A 26,151-nucleotide genomic window follows, 5' to 3' on the forward strand; every position below is an offset into this window, starting at 1 on the left:
AATAAATCATTTTTGATAAGTGAGAATGATTTTAAGAGATTTTAAAGCGATTTAACAACTTAAAACATTAAACTTTCGCGTAACTCTCTTAAAGAACATAATTGCATTAAGGGCATGCGATACAGTTTCGTTTCCACGATTCTTTATTTAACGAAAATTTGCATATAAGCAATGGGCACTGTGATTAGTGAATAAAATTATTTGTATTTGTTTAAATATGATTTCATTGCAGCCAAATACATACATATTAGTATTCGTGTCTCTGTAGCAACAAATGGATGCTTAATATTATTTTGTTTCTTGTCATAAATTTTAATTTCCACTTTGAGTTTATGACTAATAAATGTTTAAACGTTTTTTAAATGGGTTCTCAACTTTTAATAATAATATGCTTTATTTTAAAAACACTCAGTCACATTGACATGTGAAACAAGAGGTAAATTACAAAATACAATCACATACAATTAAAGAAAGAAATAAAACAACTTAGAAATGAAATACATGTATATAGAAAATTGCTTTACTTTATATAATAATATTTTAGTATCATAATATTTTAGTTAACTTTGAAATGAATAGAGATACGTTTTTAAGTACGTTAATATTGGTCAATGACAGTAGTCCTTTCATTTTTGCTTCACTCGGATATTTCACATAGTACTCTGGAATATGCTGATTTCTGATATTTTTTACTAATAAAGAATTACATTCAAATAAATAATGGTATTCATTGCCAATTGCAGTTAAACACAAATTACATGTCCTCTCTTCTTTTGGAATTTTAAACCATCTTCCCAACTCTGCTGGAATTTTTAAACTGCAGCATCTTAATTTTGAAATATATTTACGTTCGAATGGTGTTAATTTTAAAAGATAGTTTTCTAGTCCAAGGGTTGTTTTAAAAAGTCCATAAAATTCTCCTCTGGATGAGTTGTCAATTTGACTATGCCACTGTTGAATGAATGAATCTTTTAGTTTTTCTTTCAGTACGCTTTTTAGTTTATTTATATCTAATGGTGATTGCTGAGTCCAAACATAGCTTAGTCCGGCATCGTCTAGGATCGATTTAATATAATCCTTCCATTTGAAAGTGTGATCATCTTTTAAGTTGAAGATAATTTGATAAAGTATACTGCTCAGTTTATTTTCATTGGTGAGAAGTTTGTTCCAAAAACACACCATTCTACATTTTATTACGGTATCTATTGGTGTACGACCAAGTTCTCCATATGTCATAAAATTTGGTGTCGACGATCTAATTTTCAACACATTTTCAACAACTAAAATTTGTAATTCTCATATGCTTAAAGAGAATTTTTTGACAATTTTTGAATTAAGAAGGAAAATTATATTGTATTCTAGATACTAAATTTTTCAATGTACAGAGAAAATGTTACGGCCATGTTCAATATTCGGAATATTTCTACTAAATTGCATTTGTTTAAGTATCAACATATGCTCACTTTACCTAAAGTCATACTGATTCATTTCTTTCTATGAATAGTAGATGCTAGATAATGGATTTTATTGGGTCTTAAAGATTATGGATGCTCTCTCGATTATATTAATTAACAATTATAGATGTGAAATTGTTTTCTATAAAAAGTCCTTCTTATTTCTGTACATAGCATATTTCAAAAAAGTGTCTGCGAATAATGAAGAAAAAGATTAAAATTGCATCTCCACCTTTGATAGATGCTGTTGTAATTCTTTTAATTTCATATTTTATACTTCAACGTTTGGATTCTGGCTTCCAATTATTTATAGATTCTAGCATCCCAACATATCCGAAAACTGACATCCCAACATATCTGGATGCTGGCATCCCAAAATATCCGGATGCTGGCATCCCAATATATCCGGATGCAGACATCCCAAAATATCCGGATGCTGGCATCCCAATATATCCGCATGCTGGCATCCCAACTATATTTGGATGCTGGCAACCCAAAATATCTGGAAGCTAGCATCCCAATATAACGGGATGCCAGCATCTCAATATAACGGGATGCCAGCATCCCAATAAACGGGATGTCATCATCTCAATAAAACGGGATGCCAGCATTTTGATATATATAGGAAATCCAGCACCCCAAAAAAATAAAAAAAAAAATATTTAAAAAAAATATATGCAAAACTAGCATTATTATTTTAACAACAGCATCTACATCAAATTGTAATGCTGGAAGCATATAAAATCAAACAGACAGCATATATACTATATAAAGATACTACCTTATACAAAATATGAAAGCGATTAAAAATTGAGAAATACTTTGACAAATTATTCAAAATTTAGCATATTTTCATTGACATATGCTATTTCCTAGTTATTTCACGGAATGTATGAAAAATACTATACATGAGAATTTGAAATTTTAGTTGAATACGCATTTATATATCTCAACTACTGTTAGCTGTTTTCTTATTCAAATTCTAGTATATCAGTAATTCATGATTTGATTCGTTTATGTTGTCAGTGCAAATTTTCATAGAACGTTGCAAAAGGTAAATATTAAATTTATCTTTTGACAAAGAACGGTAAAATAACATGTTATTTTTTTTTGTCGTTTTTCTGCCGGTAAAATAACCATGTCTACAGAAATGAACTATTTTGCCTGCTTGAATTGAGATATCGGCAAAATAGCCGATGCCAAAAATAAATGATTGCTCCCTTATAAAAATGAAACGGACTATAACGAAGATCGGCATTAAGGGGTAGACAACTCTAATGTTTTAATTGGAAACAGAAGAGGTAATAGTGATATGAGTGGTGTTTGTGGTTTATGATTAATTACACTAATTTTAGATGGAAAATACAGATGAAAATCACTGGAAATACTGTCCTCATTTAACTGTATCTTTGACACAGTAGACCTTTATTGTTTAAAAATGGATTATAGTTAGGATCTGAAATTACTTTCAACTTTTAGAGTAAGAGACAAATTCTTAAATTATGGCGTCTGCAAAAGTTGCCAAAGTGAAACGTTCTACTGCACCGAAAGAGCCACAAGAGCAGAAATGCAAGGATTACGATGTGTTGACAACCTTAGGTAAGATTTAATTATGTTTCCTTGTTTTACACCGGTAATGCCGGTAGATATAGTTTAGCTTGAACCTGAATAATGTACTATTAATCATGATACTATAGTCATGATAGTACAGGTCGTTTCATTGATATTTAATTAAGATTAAATTAAATTAAATGCTTGTTATTTTCAGGAGGCTAGGGTATAGTATTGGTAGTCTTGTTATTTTTAGGAGGTTAGGGTATACAATCTATGGTTCTTGTTATTATCAGTCCTAGGCAGAGGCGGATTTCGGGGGGGGGGGGGGGGGCCCCGGGTCCCCCCTTTTTGGGAAAAAAATTGGTTGCTTATATAGGGAATCACTGGAGCGGGCCCCCTCTTACATTTTTTGTCTTAGGTCAGTAAGTGGGCCCCCACTTATGAAAATTCCTGGATCCGCCACTGCTAGGTAAGGATATAGTATCTGTGTTGCTTGTTATTAACAGTCCTAGGTAAGGATATACATGTAGTATCTATGGTGCTTGTTATCATTAGGAGGTTAGGATATAGTATCTTTGGTGCTTATTATTATTAGGAGGTTGGATATAGTATCTTTGGCGCTTGTTATCATTAAGAGGTTAGGATATAGTATCGGTGGTGCTTGTTATTATCAGGAGGTAAAGATGTATAGTATCTGTGGTGCTTGTTAATATAAAAAGGTTCGAATATAGATTTGGTGGTGCTTGTTATTATCAGGAGGTAAGGATATATGAATAATGTAGTATCGGTGGTGCTAGTTATTATTAGGTGGTCAGGATATAGTATCAGTCTTGCTTGTTATTATCAGGAGGTTAGGATATAGTATCTGTGGTGCTTGTTATTATTAGGAGGTTGGATATAGTATCTTTGGTGCTTGTTATCATTAAGAGGTTAGGATATAGTATCAGTGGTGCTTGTTATTATAAGGTGGTCAGGATATAGTATTGGTGCCAGGTGCTTGTTATTACCAGGAGGTTAGGATATAGTATCAGTGGTGCTTGTTATTATTAGGTGGTCAGGATATAGTATTGGTGGTGCTTGTTATTATAAGGTGGTCAGGATATAGTATTGGTGGTGCTTGTTATTATCAGGAGGTTAGGATATAGTATTGGTGGAGCTTGTTATTATCAGGAGGTTAGGATATAGTATTGGTGGAGCTTGTTATTATTAGGAGGTTAGGATATAGTATCGGTGGTGCTTGTTATTATCAGGAGGTTAGGATATAGTATTGGTGGAGCTTGTTATTATCAGGAGGTCTATGGTGCTTGTTATTATCAGGAGGTTAGGATATAGTATTGGTGGAGCTTGTTATTATCAGGAGGTTAGGATATAGTATTGGTGGAGCTTGTTATTATCAGGAGGTTAGGATATAGTATTGGTGGAGCTTGTTATTATCAGGAGGTTAGGATATAGTATTGGTGGAGCTTGTTATTATCAGGAGGTTAGGATATAGTATAGGTGGTGCTTGTTATTATCAGGAGGTTAGGATATAGTATTGGTGGAGCTTGTTATTATCAGGAGGTTAGGATATAGTATTGGTGGAGCTTGTTATTATCAGGAGGTCTATGGTGCTTGTTATTATCAGGAGGTTAGGATATAGTATTGGTGGAGCTTGTTATTATCAGGAGGTTAGGATATAGTATTGGTGGAGCTTGTTATTATCAGGAGGTTAGGATATAGTATAGGTGGAGCTTGTTATTATCAGGAGGTTAGGATATAGTATTGGTGGAGCTTGTTATTATCAGGAGGTTAGGATATAGTATTGGTGGTGCTTGTTATTATCAGGAGGTTAGGATATAGTATCAGAGGTGCTTGTTATTATTAGGAGGTCAGGATATAGTATCAGTCTTGCTTGTTATTATCAGGAGGTTAGGATATAGTATTGGTGGAGCTTGTTATTATCAGGAGGTTAGGATATAGTATCGGTGGTGCTTGTTATTATCAGGAGGTTAGGATATAGTATTGGTGGTTCTTGTTATTATCAGGAGGTTAGGATATAGTATTGGTGGAGCTTGTTATTATCAGGAGGTTAGGATATAGTATTGGTGGAGCTTGTTATTATCAGGAGGTTAGGATATAGTATTGGTGGAGCTTGTTATTATCAGGAGGTTAGGATATAGTATTGGTGGAGCTTGTTATTATCAGGAGGTTAGGATATAGTATTGGTGGTGCTTGTTATTATCAGGAGGTTAGGATATAGTATCAGAGGTGCTTGTTATTATTAGGAGGTCAGGATATAGTATCAGTCTTGCTTGTTATTATCAGGAGGTTAGGATATAGTATTGGTGGAGCTTGTTATTATCAGGAGGTTAGGATATAGTATCGGTGGTGCTTGTTATTATCAGGAGGTTAGGATATAGTATTGGTGGTTCTTGTTATTATCAGGAGGTTAGGATATAGTATTGGTGGAGCTTGTTATTATCAGGAGGTTAGGATATAGTATTGGTGGAGCTTGTTATTATCAGGAGGTTAGGATATAGTATTGGTGGAGCTTGTTATTATCAGGAGGTTAGGATATAGTATTGGTGGAGCTTGTTATTATCAGGAGGTTAGGATATAGTATTGGTGGAGCTTGTTATTATCAGGAGGTTAGGATATAGTATTGGTGGAGCTTGTTATTATCAGGAGGTTAGGATATAGTATTGGTGGAGCTTGTTATTATCAGGAGGTTAGGATATAGTATAGGTGGTGCTTGTTATTATCAGGAGGTTAGGATATAGTACTGGTGGTGCTGATTATTATCATGAGGTTGGGATATAGTATTGGTGGAGCTTGTTATTATTAGGAGGTTAGGATATAGTATTGGTGGAGCTTGTTATCATTAGGAGGTTAGGATATAGTATTGACGGTGCTGATTATTATCATGAGGTTGGGATATAGTATTGGTGGTGCTTGTTATTATCAGGAGGTTAGGATATAGTATCGGTGGAGCTTGTTATTATTAGGAGGTTAGGATATAGTACTGGTGGTGCTGATTATTATCATGAGGTTGGGATATAGTATTGGTGGAGCTTGTTATTATTAGGAGGTTAGGATATAGTATTGGTGGAGCTTGTTATTACCAGGTGGTTAGGATATAGTATTGGTGGAGCTTGTTATTATCAGGAGGTTAGGATATAGTATTGGTGGAGCTTGTTATTATTAGGAGGTTAGGATATAGTATTGGTGGAGCTTGTTATTACCAGGAGGTTAGGATATAGTATTGGTGGAGCTTGTTATTATCAGGAGGTTAGGATATAGTATTGGTGGTGCTGATTATAATATTATCATGAGGTTGGGATATAGTATCGGTGGTGCTTGTTATTATCAGGAGGTTAGGATATAGTATTGGTGGAGCTTGTTATTATCAGGAGGTTAGGATATAGTATTGGTGGAGCTTGTTATTATCAGGAGGTCTATGGTGCTTGTTATTATCAGGAGGTTAGGATATAGTATCGGTGGTGCTTGTTATTATCAGGAGGTTAGGATATAGTATCGGTGGTGCTTGTTATTATCAGGAGGTTAGGATATAGTATTGGTGGTGCTTGTTATTATCAGGAGGTTAGGATATAGTATCGGTGGTGCTTGTTATTATCAGGAGGTTAGGATATAGTATCGGTGGTGCTTGTTATTATCAGGAGGTTAGGATATAGTATCGGTGGTGGTTGTTATTATTAGGAGGTTAGGATATAGTATTGGTGGCGCTTGTTATTATTAGGATATGAGGTTGTAGAGTATCAGTGGTGCTTGTTATTTTCAGGAGGTAAGGTTATAGTATGGGTGGTGCTTGTTATTATGAGGAAGTGGGGATAAAGTATTATTAGGGGGCAGATTTGTGAAAGTAGACTGAGTTGTTGGAAATTTGGAAGGATTTTTATTTTAAACAGAAAATCAAAAAAACAAATGACTGTGAAATTTGTTGTATTGATACTATGGTAACCTTTTTAGTAATAAGAAAAAAACAATCATGAAAATGCCACAAAATGTAGCATTAGTATATACATGTAAATTAATGCTACTTGTATAGACAGACACAATTTTATATACATGTACATTAATGCTACTTGTATAGACAGACACAATTTTATATACATGTACATTAATGCTACTTGTATAGACAGACACAATTTTATATACATGTACATTAATGCTATTTGTATAGACAGACACAATTTTATATATGCCTATAATATAAGGAACAACTTTAAGTTTTACTTTTATATCTCTTTAATAGCTATGTCAATATATTATAATAATGTTTGCTATTTAAAGTGTTTCAAGTATTGTCATGATTCAGTGCTTGTATTGTTTTATTGTTATTTTTGTTTTATGTTAGTTTAACAGTTCATTAGAGCTGATACTAATTATGTAATTTGTATATATATATTTTAATTTTTCTTACTGTAAAATTAAGTATGAAATTTGTTGACTGACTTGACCTCAACTACATTTAGCATGTTTACAATATAGATAATTTTGTACAAGGTTGATTTGTACATGCATGTACTTTGAAATTAAGTTCATGTATTTGCAAACAATTATTCTTAGTGAGACATTGTCAGTGATTGTATCCTTCTAAAGTTCACTTACATGTACATGTAACTAAAATGACATACTAAGATGCTTTCTTTTTCAAAACCAATGATCATATAAGTTAAGTATATACATAATATTAAATAATAATTGTACTTTCATGTTTTAAAACCCAAACATTTATGGTTTTATAAAAGTAAGCACCTGTTTACCTTGTACATGTAGCATTAGTTTATTTACAACAGACTTCAATTAACTCAACTAGTAAATTTCTCTGTGGGAATTTCTCGCTGCATTGTAGACCTGTTGGTGACCTTCTGCTGTTGTCTGTTCTATGTCTGTTCTATGGTTGGGTTGTTGTCTCTTTGACACATTCCCAATTTCCATTCTCAATTTCATTATGATGAAATTATTACCCCTATTATACATGTTATATGCATGACCAATTGCAATACATATAAAACCAGATAATTTATCTTTAAAACAGATTCGTTAATTTGGTTAACCATTTTTTTTTTTAATTTTCACTATATACATGATATATGTACAATGCACATAAGTATTCATTGTAATATTTCTATATATATTTCTGATAATACAACACATTCAATATACATGTATAAGGAAATCAATTACATCAATAGGGACTGATTTATTTCATCTCAAAACATATTAAAAGGTGAAAAGTAAACTCAACTTGAAAGTTGATCATTCATTTAATATGAAATAGAAAGAGTTTTATTGATATTTGACAAGGACGTATTTACTAATGTTAGAACTAGTTGCTTTGAACTAATTGTCTGAGGGGCTTGTAAAGGATTTGTAAAGAGAAGGAAATAGTACAAATACATACAAAGAATTTAAAGTTTGACTTTTTAAGTACAGGAGATTTTAGCATGGTTATGGTACGGTACTCATTTACAATAAAATATTATTCTAATTCTGTTGAGTAATTGGCATGTGGTCAAGACACAGTACAATATTCATAGCCAGACTGTCCCTGTATGTGGTCAAGACACAGTACAATATTCATAGCCAGACTGTCCCTGTATGTGGTCAAGACACAGTACAATATTCACAGCCAGACTGTCCCTGTATGTGGTCAAGACACAGTACAATATTCATAGCCAGACTGTCCCTGTATGTGGTCAAGACACAGTACAATATTCATAGCCAGACTGTCCCTGTATGTGTTCAAGACACAGTACAATATTCATAGCCAGACTGTCCCTGCATGTGGTCAAGACACAGTACAATATTCATAGCCAGACTGTCCCTGCATGTGGTCAAGACACAGTACAATATTCATAGCCAGACTGTCCCTGCATGTGGTCAAGACAGTACAATATTCATAGCCAGACTGTCCCTGCATGTGGTCAAGACACAGTACAATATTCATAGCCAGACTGTCCCTGTATGTGTTCAAGACACAGTACAATATTCATAGCCAGACTGTCCCTGCATGTGGTCAAGACACAGTACAATATTCATAGCCAGACTGTCCCTGCATGTGGTCAAGACACAGTACAATATTCATAGCCAGACTGTCCCTGCATGTGGTCAAGACACAGTACAATATTCATAGCCAGATTGTCCCTGCATGTGGTCAAGAAACAGTACAATATTCATAGCCAGACTGTCCCTGCATGTGGTCAAGACACAGTACAATATTCACAGCCAGACTGTCCCTGCATGTGGTCATGACACAGTACAATATTCATAGCCAAACTGTCCCTGCATGTGTCCAAGACACAGTACAATATTCATAGCCAGACTGTCCCTGTATGTGGTCAAGACACAGTACAATATTCATAGCCAGACTGTCCCTGCATGTGGTCAAGACACAGTACAATATTCATAGCCAGACTGTCCCTGCATGTGGTCAAGACACAGTACAATATTCATAGCCAGACTGTCCCTGTATGTGGTCAAGACACAGTACAATATTCATAGCCAGACTGTCCCTGTATGTGGTCAAGACACAGTACAATATTCACAGCCAGACTGTCCCTGTATGTGGTCAAGACACAGTACAATATTCATAGCCAGACTGTCCCTGCATGTGGTCAAGACACAGTACAATATTCACAGCCAGATTGTCCCTGTATGTGGTCAAGACAGTACAATATTCATAGCCAGACTGTCCCTGCATGTGGTCAAGACACAGTACAATATTCATAGCCAGACTGTCCCTGCATGTGGTCAAGACACAGTACAATATTCATAGCCAGACTGTCCCTGCATGTGGTCAAGACACAGTACAATATTCACAGCCAGACTGTCCCTGCATGTGGTCAAGACACAGTACAATATTCATAGCCAAACTGTCCCTGCATGTGGTCAAGACACAGTACAATATTCATAACCAGACTGTCCCTGTATGTGGTCAAGACACAGTACAATATTCATAGCCAGACTGTCCCTGCATGTGGTCAAGACACAGTACAATATTCATAGCCAGATTGTCCCTGCATGTGGTCAAGACACAGTACAATATTCATAGCCAGACTGTCCCTGCATGTGGTCAAGACAGTACAATATTCACAGCCAGATTGTCCCTGTATGTGGTCAAGACACAGTACAATATTCACAGCCAGACTGTCCCTGCATGTGGTCAAGACACAGTACAATATTCATAGCCAGATTGTCCCTGCATGTGGTCAAGACACAGTACAATATTCATAGCCAGACTGTCCCTGCATGTGGTCAAGACACAGTACAATATTCATAGTCAGACTGTCCCTGCATGTGGTCAAGACACAGTACAATATTCATAGCCAGACTGTCCCTGCATGTGGTCAAGACACAGTACAATATTCATAGCCAGACTGTCCCTGCATGTGGTCAAGACACAGTACAATATTCACAGCCAGATTGTCCCTGCATGTGGTCAAGACACAGTACAATATTCATAGCCAGACTGTCCCTGTATGTGGTCAAGACACAGTACAATATTCATAGCCAGACTGTCCCTGTATGTGGTCAAGACACAGTACAATATTCATAGCCAGACTGTCCCTGTATGTGGTCAAGACACAGTACAATATTCACAGCCAGACTGTCCCTGTATGTGGTCAAGACACAGTACAATATTCATAACCAGACTGCCCCTACATGTGGTCAAGACACAGTACAATATTCATAGCCAAACTGTCCCTGCATGTGGTCAAGACACAGTACAATATTCATAGCCAGACTGTCCCTGCATGTGGTCAAGACACAGTACAATATTCATAGCCAGATTGTCCCTGCATGTGGTCAAGACACAGTACAATATTCATAGCCAGACTGTCCCTGCATGTGGTCAAGACACAGTACAATATTCATAGCCAGACTGTCCCTGCATGTGGTCAAGACACAGTACAATATTCATAGCCAGACTGTCCCTGCATGTGGTCAAGACACAGTACAATATTCATAGCCAGACTGTCCCTGCATGTGGTCAAGACACAGTACAATATTCATAGCCAGATTGTCCCTGCATGTGGTCAAGACACAGTACAATATTCATAGCCAGACTGTCCCTGCATGTGGTCAAGACACAGTACAATATTCATAGCCAGACTGTCCCTGCATGTGGTCAAGACACAGTACAATATTCATAGCCAGACTGTCCCTGCATGTGGTCAAGACACAGTACAATATTCATAGCCAGACTGTCCCTGCATGTGGTCAAGACACAGTACAATATTCATAGCCAGACTGTCCCTGCATGTGGTCAAGACACAGTACAATATTCATAGCCAGACTGTCCCTGCATGTGGTCAAGACACAGTACAATATTCATAGCCAGACTGTCCCTGCATGTGGTCAAGACACAGTACAATATTCATAGCCAGACTGTCCCTGCATGTGGTCAAGACACAGTACAATATTCATAGCCAGACTGTCCCTGCATGTGGTCAAGACACAGTACAATATTCATAGCCAGACTGTCCCTGCATGTGTTCAAGACACAGTACAATATTCATAGCCAGACTGTCCCTGCATGTGGTCAAGACACAGTACAATATTCATAGCCAGACTGTCCCTGCATGTGGTCAAGACACAGTACAATATTCATAGCCAAACTGTCCCTGCATGTGGTCAAGACACAGTACAATATTCATAGCCAGACTGTCCCTGCATGTGGTCAAGACACAGTACAATATTCATAGCCAGACTGTCCCTGCATGTGGTCAAGACACAGTACAATATTCATAGCCAGACTGTCCCTGTATGTGGTCAAGACACAGTACAATATTCATAACCAGACTGTCCCTGTATGTGGTCAAGACACAGTACAATATTCATAGCCAGACTGTCCCTGTATGTGGTCAAGACACAGTACAATATTCACAGCCAGACTGTCCCTGTATGTGGTCAAGACACAGTACAATATTCATAGCCAGACTGTCCCTGCATGTGGTCAAGACACAGTACAATATTCATAGCCAGACTGTCCCTGCATGTGGTCAAGACACAGTACAATATTCATAGCCAGACTGTCCCTGCATGTGGTCAAGACACAGTACAATATTCATAGCCAGACTGTCCCTGCATGTGGTCAAGACACAGTACAATATTCATAGCCAGACTGTCCCTGCATGTGGTCAAGACACAGTACAATATTCATAACCAGACTGTCCCTGTATGTGGTCAAGACACAGTACAATATTCATAGCCAGACTGTCCCTGCATGTGGTCAAGACACAGTACAATATTCATAGCCAGACTGTCCCTGCATGTGGTCAAGACACAGTACAATATTCATAGCCAAACTGTCCCTGCATGTGGTCAAGACACAGTACAATATTCATAGCCAGACTGTCCCTGCATGTGGTCAAGACAGTACAATATTCATAGCCAGACTGTCCCTGCATGTGGTCAAGACACAGTACAATATTCATAGCCAGACTGTCCCTGCATGTGGTCAAGACACAGTACAATATTCATAGCCAGACTGTCCCTGCATGTGGTCAAGACACAGTACAATATTCATAGCCAGACTGTCCCTGCATGTGGTCAAGACACAGTACAATATTCATAGCCAGACTGTCCCTGCATGTGGTCAAGACACAGTACAATATTCATAGCCAGACTGTCCCTGCATGTGGTCAAGACACAGTACAATATTCATAGCCAGACTGTCCCTGCATGTGGTCAAGACACAGTACAATATTCATAACCAGACTGTCCCTGTATGTGGTCAAGACACAGTACAATATTCATAGCCAGACTGTCCCTGCATGTGGTCAAGACACAGTACAATATTCATAGCCAGACTGTCCCTGCATGTGGTCAAGACACAGTACAATATTCATAGCCAGACTGTCCCTGCATGTGGTCAAGACAGTACAATATTCATAGCCAGACTGTCCCTGCATGTGGTCAAGACACAGTACAATATTCATAGCCAGACTGTCCCTGCATGTGGTCAAGACACAGTACAATATTCATAGCCAGACTGTCCCTGCATGTGGTCAAGACACAGTACAATATTCATAGCCAGACTGTCCCTGCATGTGGTCAAGACACAGTACAATATTCATAGCCAGACTGTCCCTGCATGTGGTCAAGACACAGTACAATATTCATAGCCAGACTGTCCCTGCATGTGGTCAAGACACAGTACAATATTCATAGCCAGACTGTCCCTGCATGTGGTCAAGACACAGTACAATATTCATAGCCAGACTGTCCCTGCATGTGGTCAAGACACAGTACAATATTCATAGCCAGACTGTCCCTGCATGTGGTCAAGACACAGTACAATATTCATAGCCAGACTGTCCCTGCATGTGGTCAAGACACAGTACAATATTCATAGCCAGACTGTCCCTGCATGTGGTCAAGACACAGTACAATATTCATAGCCAGACTGTCCCTGCATGTGGTCAAGACACATTATAATACTTAAATCCAAACAGTCACTACCTACATATATGTATTCCCTAAAAGACAGTCACTGCATGTGGCCAAGACACAGTACAACTTGATATTAACAGTCAAACTCTCCCTGCATGTGGTCAAGACACATTATAATACTTAAAACCAAACAGTCACTACCTACATATATGTATTCCCTAAAAGACAGTCACTGCATGTGGTCAAGGCACAGTACAATACATATTCATAAACAAACTGTCACTTCATGTACATTTTATTATAGAATAGAATAGAATAGAATATTTTTATTTACCAAATTAGGGCCCCAGGAGGGCATATGATACAGACAATATTATTATAAACAATAACATATGCAATACACACACAGTAAAAGATATGTAACAAGTGTTATAAAAATAATAAAATAAAATAATATACCACAGAAAATACACTCAGCAAAATAGTAGCAATGTATTATTATTCAATGAAAACTATGTTGAAAATGACTCAAGTGCACCCGGTAAGTGTATCTTCACTTTGAAAAGACAAACATGAGGCATTAGTAGTTTGTGCGGAGAAATGTCAATGTAAAAAATTATATAAAAAAAAAAAATAATAATAAAAAAAAAAAGAACCCAATAAAAAACAAAGCAATTAAGCACTCCCACATTTGACTATGAGGTATACTGCAAATAACAAAGTATATTTAATAAAGGATATTTAATATGACTTATCTGCAGAAAGCACCAAGAGTCGGTGCTTAAAGGGGAGTCCCTAATTGTACTTAATGCAGATGAGTCAAGCTCCTTAATTATTGAAAATATATTTTAGAAACATATTTTTAAGATTATAGATTCTGTGTCCAGCCAGCAAAGATCATCAAGGGACGGTGCCAAAGAATTTGAAATTCTTCTTATGATCTGTGCAGGCTTAACAGGGTATCCAAATTCATATTAAAGAGTTATAATGAATTAGTTATTGCAGATTAAGTTGTACTTTAATTCTTAGTATCTTCTATATATTTGTAAAATGCAAATAGTACATTGGGATCCTCATTATTCATTATCCAAATTAATTTGTTATCAATATTTAAATTTTGAAAGTTTGGACATGATTTTAATATATTTTGCATCAATTCCTCTCTTTTTAATAAATGAGTGTCACATTTAAATAAAAAATGAACTTCATCCTCAACTTTACCTGAGGTGCACCTGAGACATTATATGATTTTAGACACAACACAATATTGACAATTCAACAGTCACAACATATTGTCAAGACACAGTACAAATTACAATCTTTATTTATGTTGGAGTCATTGGCAGATCCACGGGGGCCTGAGGGCCCGACCCTGCATTTTTGTTGGAAAATGTGGTTGATTATATAACGAATCACTGAAGCATGACTGGAGTGGCCGCCCCCTTAGGTCAGTCAGTGGGCCCCCACCTTATGAAAAGTTTAGCCACTTGGGAGTTGTAATTTCCTGCAATGTGAGTGGTTCAAACTGACAACCTCATGTTTAAAGGCTACTGATACAGTACATAAAACTATTTTAACCACTTAGCCATTGCCAGAGTCATCTAAACACATTCCGTATAGAAAGCTACACCTGAAACATATTCCATATAGAAAGCTATAAAAGACCCCAGAATGACAATGTATGACAAAACAGAAATATTTACGGGTGTCATACATGTTTGTACTATGTACCTTTTGTATACCTTTTCTACATGTATACTCTTTATATTTACATGAAATAAAATGATTTTGTTTTGTATAAACTAAAGAATAATGGCTAAAAGTAAAGGGTTTGATTATTATTGGATTATTAAGTTTAACTACCATTTCATTGTCAGTTATTACATGTATTACAGGAATCTTTTGTCATACATGTTTATTTCTTAAGAAAAACATTCAAAAAGCTGAATTCATTTCAAGAAATTGATTTATTGAATATATTAAAAGAAAGGTTTATTTACAATAAATGTTATACCCAAAATAAACATAAAGAAAGGAAAGTCAGTCATAATACAGTTGACTTATGACAGTATTATTAGATGTGGCAGTATTATTAGATGTGGCAGTATTATTAGCTATAGTCTTAAAGTAGACCTGAATGACAAAGACAGTTACTAACCATGAATTCTTTCCTATTATTTTCTATTATTTAAATGTCTTTTATATAATTACAGTGTTACAAAAGACTTTAAATCTGATTACATTGTATGTCCTAGTCATATTTAAATTACATTGTATGTTCTACAGTCACCCTGACACAGTTTAAATTCTCAGGAACTCATGATTGTGAAGGTTCAGGTTTTGTGTGTGGATTTGACTATGATGTACATGCTTCGAGTACATGCAAGACTAGAGTAACATCTAGGATCTGCCACTGGACTAGAGTAATATCTAGGATCAAGAGTTTTGTATGATCTGGACACACATTAAAACAGAAACAAAATAGATCTGTTATAAGTTATCCCCATACAAATAAACTACATTTTTTTGCGCTAAATTTTGCCAATGATCATGATGATGATTGAAAATACATAATTGAATTGGCACAAAAAATGTATAATAAACATTGATTCTGTATGAATAAGAAGATGATTAAGAACTTATTTTAGGTTGCTTCTTATTTCTTCTTAGATTCTAGCTATGAGTATATATAATTTGATCAATCACTTCATGTTTTCTGTTCTTTTCTTACATAGTTCTGTGAAAACATTATATTCCTTCAACTTGACTTGCAATGCAACTAGTATGATGGTGTTACATATATGAGGGGTAATATGACCCTTATTGGGACTCAGGGATCAGGTGACGGCAGTGTTTTTAAGCTTGGGACCTCAGGATTCCATTTTTCTTAAGCCTGAGATTTTAGGATCACGACCCCTTCTACCCCCTCACACACACACACACACACACACACATATAGGTTATAGGACAAGTCCAAATTTGCCTTGGGAAAAGATAGATAGATAGATTGAAAGTCACATTTTAATATGAAAATCAGCTTTTGTTTCTGAAGGTGTTACCTTAGTTAAAGGAGAAGAGAAGACAGCTGTGCAATGCTAGGCAGGGTTGCTTTAAATTTAAATTTGGACCTCGGGATTTCCAGATCAGGACCCCTCCTTTTCTTTCTGAAGGTGTTACCTTAGTTAAAGGAGAAGAGAAGGCATCTGTGCAAATATGCTAGGCAGGGTTGCCATTAGAAGTAAAAATCAAATGAGTACAAAACGTGACAAAATCTTCTCAGGTCTCTAGATCCTTAATAATTAAACCAGTTATATAAATAATGTTTACTTTTTGATTTGTATGGATATGTTATCAGAATTGAGTAAGTGGTTTAACAGCTTGCTAGTTTCTATCTAGATCATTGCCCTGAAGTGATGCATATAAGATACTTCTAATAATAAAGTTGTCTGTTGTTAATTGGGAGAAAATGACCCTGTAGTAGGTCTGTTGGAAAGATCACTGAATTATAAATAGATTTAAACACAAATGACCGCCAATGAGTCATACACTTCTGTGGAGGTTCTGTAGAGGTAGAGAGTTGTATGTAGGTAGGAATAAAAGGAGATCTGGGATAAACCAGGGCTGGATCCAGCCATTTTAAAAAGGGGGGGTTCCCAACCCAGGACAAAGGGGGTTCCAACTATACGTCCCCATTCAAATGCATTGATCTTCCAAAGAAATAGGGGGGGGGTCCAACACCGGAAACCCCCCCCTGGATCAGCCAATGTTAACTTAAATAATTAGAGTCAACTCAACAACACGAAAACACTAGAAAGTCAATATGTGTAAAGACCATTAAAATAATGATATTAATGATTGTCTCAGTTTGTCCTCAGTTAGGATCTTTTACAGTGGGTACCTTATAGTCAAATTGTTCTTTATGTAATTTCTTTACTTATTGCATTGGCAGACCTTTTATAGTATGGATACAGTTTAAAATTATTCTCAGCTCTGTTCTAGTTAGAGCATGACATTGCATTGGGAGCTAATTAGTGATTGACATATATTCAATACACACTGTCTATTTTGACAAATGGTATGTCTGTCTTGATATCTTTCTTAGTTAGGTTGCTGTCCAATTGACTTTTAACCCACATATTATTTTATTCATACCTATCTACACATGTGCAGCCCAATTTTCCTTTACATCTATCATGCATACATGAGAAGACATTTCTAGGTACATCAACATTTAATTAATAATAATTTATCTAGTATTAAATATTATTTTCAGTAACTACACATGTAATCTCCAACAGTTGCATTACTGTAATCTGTACTTTATTCTACTTCACTACTGTAGTTCATATTTTCATTGTTTTATCCTTTATACTAATTGTAATCAATTTGCCCAAATCTGTGCCCTCTATGAAAATAGCTATGTTTTATCTTTGAGTGGCCATCTATAATTAATATTAATCAGAGGTGGCATGGAGGGGGAGTGTAGTTAGATCAAAGTTTGATGAATTATATATAGACCATCATCTGTGATTAATTGATGATAGCCAGAGGCTACAGTGAGGGGAACTTGTTTTGAGTAACCTTCAATGAACGACTATCTAAATGGGAAGGGGTATGCATGACTGTGTCATTTTGGTCTCTTGTGGACATTTGTCTCATTGGCAATCATACCACATCTTCTTTTTTATATGTTTATAGAGTACAATTTAAATTTCAACTCTTACCTTTACTTTTCAGGGACTGGTACTTTTGGACGAGTAGTGCTGACTAGACATAAAGAAAACAAGGATTACTTTGCTCTAAAAATGATGCGAATCACAGAAGTCATACGATTAAAACAGATTGAACATGTCAAAAACGAAAAAGAAATTCTTGCTCAAATAGCTCATCCATTTATTGTTAATATGTAAGTACTAACTCTATCTGACACAAAGTTGATAGACTTAAAATATAAATTAAATTAGGTTTTATAGTTTACATATTAGTAAGCCGAAATATGTATAGATTTACATGATTTATGTTGAGCCACTATCAATTTTCCTATTTGAAAGATGGCAAACTTTTTGTATGAATTTACCCCTTTTCAACCCTCTCTTGACCTGTGAAGACATTTGTCTTTTGTATAGGAACGTTAACTGCTTTCAATGGCTAGTATTGTTGGGTTAATTGCACCACATCTTAAATCATGTCATTTCTATCTATATCTAAAGGATTGATAGAGTAATTAGTAATAGCTTTCATTAATGACTAAGAACTATATCTTGTAGAATCTTCATACTAAGTTAACATGATTTGGTATAGGAAGTCACTGCATGGACTCCAGTATTAACAATGTTTTTATATCCAAAATCTGTAGAAAATATCACTTTGTTTATGAAGGAAGATTTTATTGCCAAGTATAATATCATTTCAAGGTCACTTCTGTTTGACAGATTTATTTTTAGTAGATATTGCCTATATATATTTGTTCATCTCAGGCCCTGGATTATTGGGTATTAGGTATTTTATTTGATTTTTTAAACCAATTTTGACATTGTATTGGATCTGTGTCTCCCAAAGAGAAATTGAGTCCGAAGTTTATACACATTATTTTAAATTTAAAAGAATTTCAGTCTACTTTTCTGTTATTTGTTTTGGAATTTAAATATTGAGATTTCCCCTTTTCTTTCCATAGTTGATGGGAGTAATACACAAGTCAGACATTCATCTATTGTTCCCATAGAAGTAAACTTCTTCAACAGCTCTCTAACATGATCTATAGCAAATGTATAGAAAACGTTGTAGACCTGTCTTTGACTCTTTTGTCTATGTAGAATTCAATAGTCGCACATTTACACATTACAAAACAGATATAAACCTGTATCAAGACAAACAAGACAAACATTTTTCAGTATTTCCAGTTTAGACTTTAGTTATTTTAGTAATCATTGTTATGCTCAAATACAAATCTAAGAATATGTTATGATGTAGGAGTCTAAAATCTACAAACATGTTATAATGTAGGATTCTATACAGGATAACCTTTTTAACCAAAAATGGAAAATTGCTTTGGGTTAAATTTGGATAATGGACTGTAAGTTTGGATCGATATTCATCATTCTCAAACAAGTCATCTTATAAATCCTACACTCCCAATTATCTCAACAGCTTCATGCATATAATCTATCTTTATGAACTTCTTTATAATATACTTAAGATGGATAGTATTTTAATGAACCTTTTCATATGGTCTTGTATTTGTCTGGTGTTTTATAAACTTTTGCATAACACGAAGCAAAAGAAGTTATTGTCTTGGAGTTTCAGAATATTCGACATCAATAAATGTTTACATTTTAAGAATGGTATTTGTACAGACAGATTGTACCCTCTATCTACATGCATGGCACTGGTAAAGTTTGATCCTAGGTTTATTCAGATATCAGGACCATGATGCGTTAAATGATTTACACTAAGGGATTCCAATATATGTGTTAGGGACAAAATAAAGTTAAAAAAAATAAACAAGGATAATTTTTGATTGGGACATTTCTATTTTTTTTTCTATCCTTGGCATAAAAGTTTATGTTTTAAGGCCTTAGTTCAATATTTTGATTGAAGCTACCACTATTTTACAAGCACATACATTTTTGTAGCTGATGGTATATATAAAAGATTTGGGGGTGTTTGAAACATCCAAAACTGGATTGATTTTGAGATTTGTTTTAAAATATTTTGGTTTTAATTGGTTTACATTTTTCTGTGTATAATGGAAGTGCAGTTTCTAATTTCAAATTTCTAACAATTCTTTAATTACATGCATGTACAGGTTTCTTTATTAATTTAAGGTATATAGGGAACAAAGTGCTGAGAAAAGTGCCTGTGCTCTAAGAATGTAAAATAGTAATATTTATATACTAAAACAAGAACATTAAGAAGATATTCCCTTCACCATCACCTGTGTTTTGTAAACATTGATCAGGTGTTGGTGTTTGTTTGATCTTACTCAGTTATCACCTGTTACTATAAATAGATCCGTAGAAACAGATGTTGACCCTTTGAAGGAATCAGTACCATGTTACAAATTTCCTTGGTTACATAACATCTGATAATATTTTATTACAGACAGATTTAAGATTGTAATTTTACTAAACATCTGTTCAATAGCAAAATATACCCTTTGGTTGGCAATAGTTAGGAGAAATAAATTGTCTGCTTAAACAACTGGGTCATTTTATTGCTTAAACATCTGGGTCAATCTATTTGTAAGTCTGCTACTTTTACATTTTTTCTCCTTTTTTCACAAATTTAGTTTGAATACTGGTATACATTAAACAACTAACTAGTACTCAAGTAGTACATAGTTATAAGGGACTAGTGTCCAATAAAGTATAGAAAAAAAATGCTTATCCTTTTCATTATCAAGTCTTCTACAGTGCTTCCTCATGATGACAGCACAACACAGAAACTAGGGACTAATCTGTAGAGGTTCTTAAGACAGACACCTAACAATACAACAGAAACTAGGGACTAATCTGTAGAGGTTCTTAAGACAGACACCTAACAATACAACAGAAACTAGGGACTAATCTGTAGAGGTTCTTAAGACAGACACCTAACAATACAACAGAAACTAGGGACTAATCTGTAGAGGTTCTTAAGACAGACACCTAACAATACAACAGAAACTAGGGACTAATCTGTAGAGGTTCTTAAGACAGACACCTAACAATACAACAGAAACTAGGGACTAATCTGTAGAGGTTCTTAAGACAGACACCTAACAATACAACAGAAACTAGGGACTAATCTGTAGAGGTTCTTAAGACAGACACCTAACAATACAACAGAAACTAGGGACTAATCTGTAGAGGTTCTTAAGACAGACACCTAACAATACAACAGAAACTAGGGACTAATCTGTAGAGGTTCTTAAGACAGACACCTAACAATACAACAGAAACTAGGGACTAATCTGTAGAGGTTCTTAAGACAGACACCTAACAATACAACAGAAACTAGGGACTAATCTGTAGAGGTTCTTAAGACAGACACCTAACAATACAACAGAAACTAGGGACTAATCTGTAGAGGTTCTTAAGACAGACACCTAACAATACAACAGAAACTAGGGACTAATCTGTAGAGGTTCTTAAGACAGACACCTAACAATACAACAGAAACTAGGGACTAATCTGTAGAGGTTCTTAAGACAGACACCTAACAATACAACAGAAACTAGGGACTAATCTGTAGAGGTTCTTAAGACAGACACCTAACAATACAACAGAAACTAGGGACTAATCTGTAGAGGTTCTTAAGACAGACACCTAACAATACAACAGAAACTAGGGACTAATCTGTAGAGGTTCTTAAGACAGACACCTAACAATACAACAGAAACTAGGGACTAATCTGTAGAGGTTCTTAAGATAGACACCTAACAATACAACAGAAACTAGGGACTAATCTGTAGAGGTTCTTAAGACAGACACCTAACAATACAACAGAAACTAGGGACTAATCTGTAGAGGTTCTTAAGATAGACACCTAACAATACAACATCAATAAAATCTAAAAAACTTTGTCTTGATACCAAATAGTATGGTCTTCTAAACCAATGTTCAGACAACCAGAGGTAAAAGTTTTGTTTGGAAACTTGTAAATTGTTATTTTTCCTGTTCTGTATTTATATATATTTGTGATTTACTCTTTAGGCTGTGGGCATACCATGATAACACATATCTATACATGCTCTTGGAGTTTGTGCCAGGAGGAGAGTTATTCTCATATCTCAGGAACTATGGACGTTTTAATAATTCATGGTCGAACTTTTATGCCTGTGAAATTGTGTCAGCTTTAGACTATTTACATACCAAGAACATTGTGTATCGGGATTTGAAACCAGAAAATTTATTACTGGATAGAGAAGGACATTTAAAGATTACAGATTTTGGTTTTGCAAAGAAACTAGAAGATAGGTGAGTTGTATAAGAATTAGAGAAGGGGGCAACACAACATGAGGTATCCTTTCAAAAATTTAACACTTCCCTTGATACAAGCGGACAATAAACAGTTTAATAGATACCCTAAAAAAATCTAAGTTCCATTTGTATGAGATGAGAAGTTAGAATGTCTTCCCAAAATCTTACTTCATACAAGAAAAAAACAAAAGATTAGATGCTCTCATAAAATCAGCTCTAGGGCGTCTTAGACCAAATCAGAGCAATGACTAAAATATATTTTATGATTAGTTTACTTAAAGGATATCTAGCTAGGACATCTATTGACTTCTGATGGTAGTTTATGAGGAATTTGAACTTTTTAGGATAATAATAAGCTCAAGGTACAAGGAGTTACACATGGCATATAAAGTAGTCCAGGACAAGTTACCCTATAAAGATTGTACACCTGGTTAAATACTTCAGTATGTTACTACTTAGTTAACCTAATATAACATAGTCAATTGACCAGTTGGATTAGCTCCAGAATTTTAAACTTCTTGTCCTAATCAGATTTTCTTATACAATAGTCTTTCACATGAATGTTTTAATTGTTAAGTATTTTAGATGCTAATTAGAACTAGTATATGTAGATTAATATATACAAAACATAAAAGAGGAATGTTGTATCCCTGTTATTCCCTGCTCCAAAGGAGGGCATACTGGTTTGAATTTGTCTGTCTGTCTGTAATACAGTTCTGTCACATTTTACAGCTATAAGCATGATAAGTCTTAGATTTTGTTTGTGAAAAACTTAGTTATACCTTAAATTGAAATGCACATATATTTTTCATCTCATTTTTCTGAGCAACTTAAAGTCATATCTTCTGGGCATATTTAATAATGTTTCAGGCCTACTAGTTTATTCTAGTCCTCAAACATCTTGTATATGGTGCATTGTAAGAGTGATATAAATGTGTTTTTTTTATGTGAGAATAATTTCAATGAAAGAAAACAAATACAAGGAAATTAGATGTAAATATAAATGGTTTATTTTACTGATTTGGTCTGCTGATCACAGGAAGGATATATATATATGTTGCCGACACCTGTCAACGTATATTTGTTCCACCTAAACAGAATTTCCAGTGGAAACTTCTACTGTAATATATATTCCTGTGGAAATAATATTCCAGAATAGTTTTTCCATTTGGAACTTATATTATGAAGAAACTTCTATTCTGTGACACCACACTTAAACACACACTTTCACAAAGGTCTCTTACCACACAAACAAAAAACACACACACACAAACACACAAGAAATTACAGAAAGCAATTATAGCATGTGATTGTCAACAAATTAATTTAAAAAGTATTTTATAAAATGTTTGGAATTTTATTTTAATAATTTGAGCATTATCACTAATTTTTTTATAAACAATACTGTTAACATGTTTGTTTAATACTATTCTAGACCATATATACTGTAAACATGTATAGGTAATACTACTCTAGACAACTGAAAAAGATCCAAAAAGTATATGGTTGTTATTTAAGAATGAAATTATTTATAATCCTTCAAATTCTGAAATGGCCAATTAAATTATAAAATGCACATAACTTAAAGCCAATGTTAATGTACCCAACTTTCAGTTATGTCATTGGTTAAATAGGATTTATTGGGCACTCTAAAATTGTCAGATTTAGGGCTTATTGTTTTCTGGATTGAAATTCCTGTTCACTCATCCTTGTTCTATTTATACTTTCCCAAACAACTTTATTATTATTATGATTGCTAATGTAATTCAATTCTTTATTTATTGAAATTCAATTTTGGCAAGCATGTCAAGGGTGAAGTGACCTTTTTTCATTATTTGGTATACACAGTACTTATACTTATATAATAAGTCATTGTCTGTTTTAAACATCTTTTGTATGTTAACTTTTACAAAAATTCTTTGCTGAAACTACTGGCATTATTTTACTTAATTTTGCCGCAATCTTAAAATCTTCATTGGGGTACGTATTTAGTTGAAAACAGTGGCTAATAATCTTCCCAGTTTACAAACATGGCTGAAATGGCTAAAAATAGAATATTATGTGTGAAATTCTATAGATAGAAAAAAAATTGTGACAGGGACAAAAAGGTTCAGAGTGTCAAGATCATATGTATAAAGACACAACTGATTAAGACAGCAGGAGAAAAACAAAATATTTATCATATTTGTATTGTTTCTTGGTAAATAAATTATCATTATTCAGTTTAACAAGTAAACCAAACAAACAAAAATAAACATCAGCAACAATATACATATCCAGTGTTGTGCTTTCAATTGATTGAAATTAAAACATAGTATAACCTATTATAATAACTATGACCAATAATTTATCAGACGGGGGAATGTTTTCAAATTTGTGTTCTCCATCATCAGAATCCAAATATACATGTGTAGTATCTGTATATATCCCTTGATTATATGATGTTACACCTGATGTCATCACAAATGATTTCTACAGTCCCAATAATGATTAAATGTTAGAATGATAATACCAGGATATCAGCCAAACCTACACACATCTATGTATAACATTCATTTTATAGTTATGTTTCACATCCCACAGTTCAAATGTTTAGAACTGATTTGTTATGTGGAGAACAGCAGTTTGGTTTGGAATATATACCATCTTGAGAATCAGTTATATAACCCAAAGGTTACATGTACTTGTAAGACTTGTCTATTGTCTAGTAAGGCTACTTAAGATTTCCCTTTTTCATTCAGTTTTAGGGGAACCACTCATGATATATATAAATGATATTTGATATAATAGTGCTTTAAGTATTTGCATGTAAATTGTTACCACAGAAATGAATTTAGCCCTACACCTTTAGTCGTGGATCATTAAATCTCAATGTTATTTTATAGCTTACATGGGGCGCATTTCATTTGCGCCAATTTTTTAAAAATCAAACCTTTCATTTGCGCCACAAGGTTATATATCATTTGCGCCAAAAAAAAACTTCATTTGCGCCATTTTACAGGTATGACAGGTAATATAACGGAAAAGTTAAATATTATTTACGATTTATTTTGTTTTTTGTTTGTACATAACTCCCCCTGGAAAAATGTGTGAGTTCATACTCATTTTCTAATACTAGTATTTGAAATAGTGTTTGTGGATGGTACCTTTAAATGCTGTCCAAGATACTTTTTTCAAATGTACACACTACATGGATGTAAAGATGGTAACTATGTGCCGCTAGTATATGCATTGCTTCCTGGAAAAAGTGAAGAATGCTACACAAACATGTGGAACTTTATATTTCAACTTTGTAAACAGAGAAATCTTGTACTAATACCACAGTCTATTCATATAGACTTTGAACAAGCCATGCATAATGTTATTTTGCGAATGTTGCCAGGATCGAAAATCGATTGCTGTAGATTTTCACCTTGGCCAAAATTGGTGGCGGAAAATTCAAGATCTTGGATTAAGTACCGAGTATAAGAAAAGACCTGCGAAATTGGTAAATGGTTATCATCAATTTTTGGGTTACCATACCTACCGCCTGATCAAATTGAAGACTTCTTCGTAGAGGACATTATGACTGAATTTCCAACTGATAGCAGATGCATAAAATTTGCTGACTATGTTTTGGAAACTTATATAAGCTCGGAATCTAGATATATACCGTCATTTTGGGCTGCTATACCCACTGCTAATTTCAAACGAACCAACAATGGACCAGAGTCATTCCATACACATTTTAATGAACAATTTTATTCAAAACATCCAAACATGTTTATTTATGTTGACGTTGTAAA

General features: G+C 34.7%; 1 protein-coding gene across 1 annotated transcript in view; it reads left to right on the forward strand.

Moving 5' to 3' along the window:
• Positions 1 to 2,723: 2,723 nt before the first annotated feature.
• The window catches only part of LOC134712885 (cAMP-dependent protein kinase catalytic subunit PRKX-like), a 37,924-nt gene continuing 14,496 nt past the window's right edge, over positions 2,724 to 26,151 (forward strand). Inside the window, exons 1-3 of the mRNA XM_063574873.1 lie at positions 2,724 to 3,053; positions 18,144 to 18,312; positions 22,100 to 22,363. Of these exons, the coding sequence (XP_063430943.1) occupies positions 2,957 to 3,053; positions 18,144 to 18,312; positions 22,100 to 22,363 (530 nt within the window). The 5' untranslated portion in view covers positions 2,724 to 2,956. The remainder of the gene's footprint in view (positions 3,054 to 18,143; positions 18,313 to 22,099; positions 22,364 to 26,151) is intronic.

This window comes from Mytilus trossulus, chromosome 3, assembly GCF_036588685.1.
Source record: "Mytilus trossulus isolate FHL-02 chromosome 3, PNRI_Mtr1.1.1.hap1, whole genome shotgun sequence".
Taxonomy (NCBI): Eukaryota; Metazoa; Mollusca; class Bivalvia; order Mytilida; family Mytilidae; genus Mytilus; species Mytilus trossulus.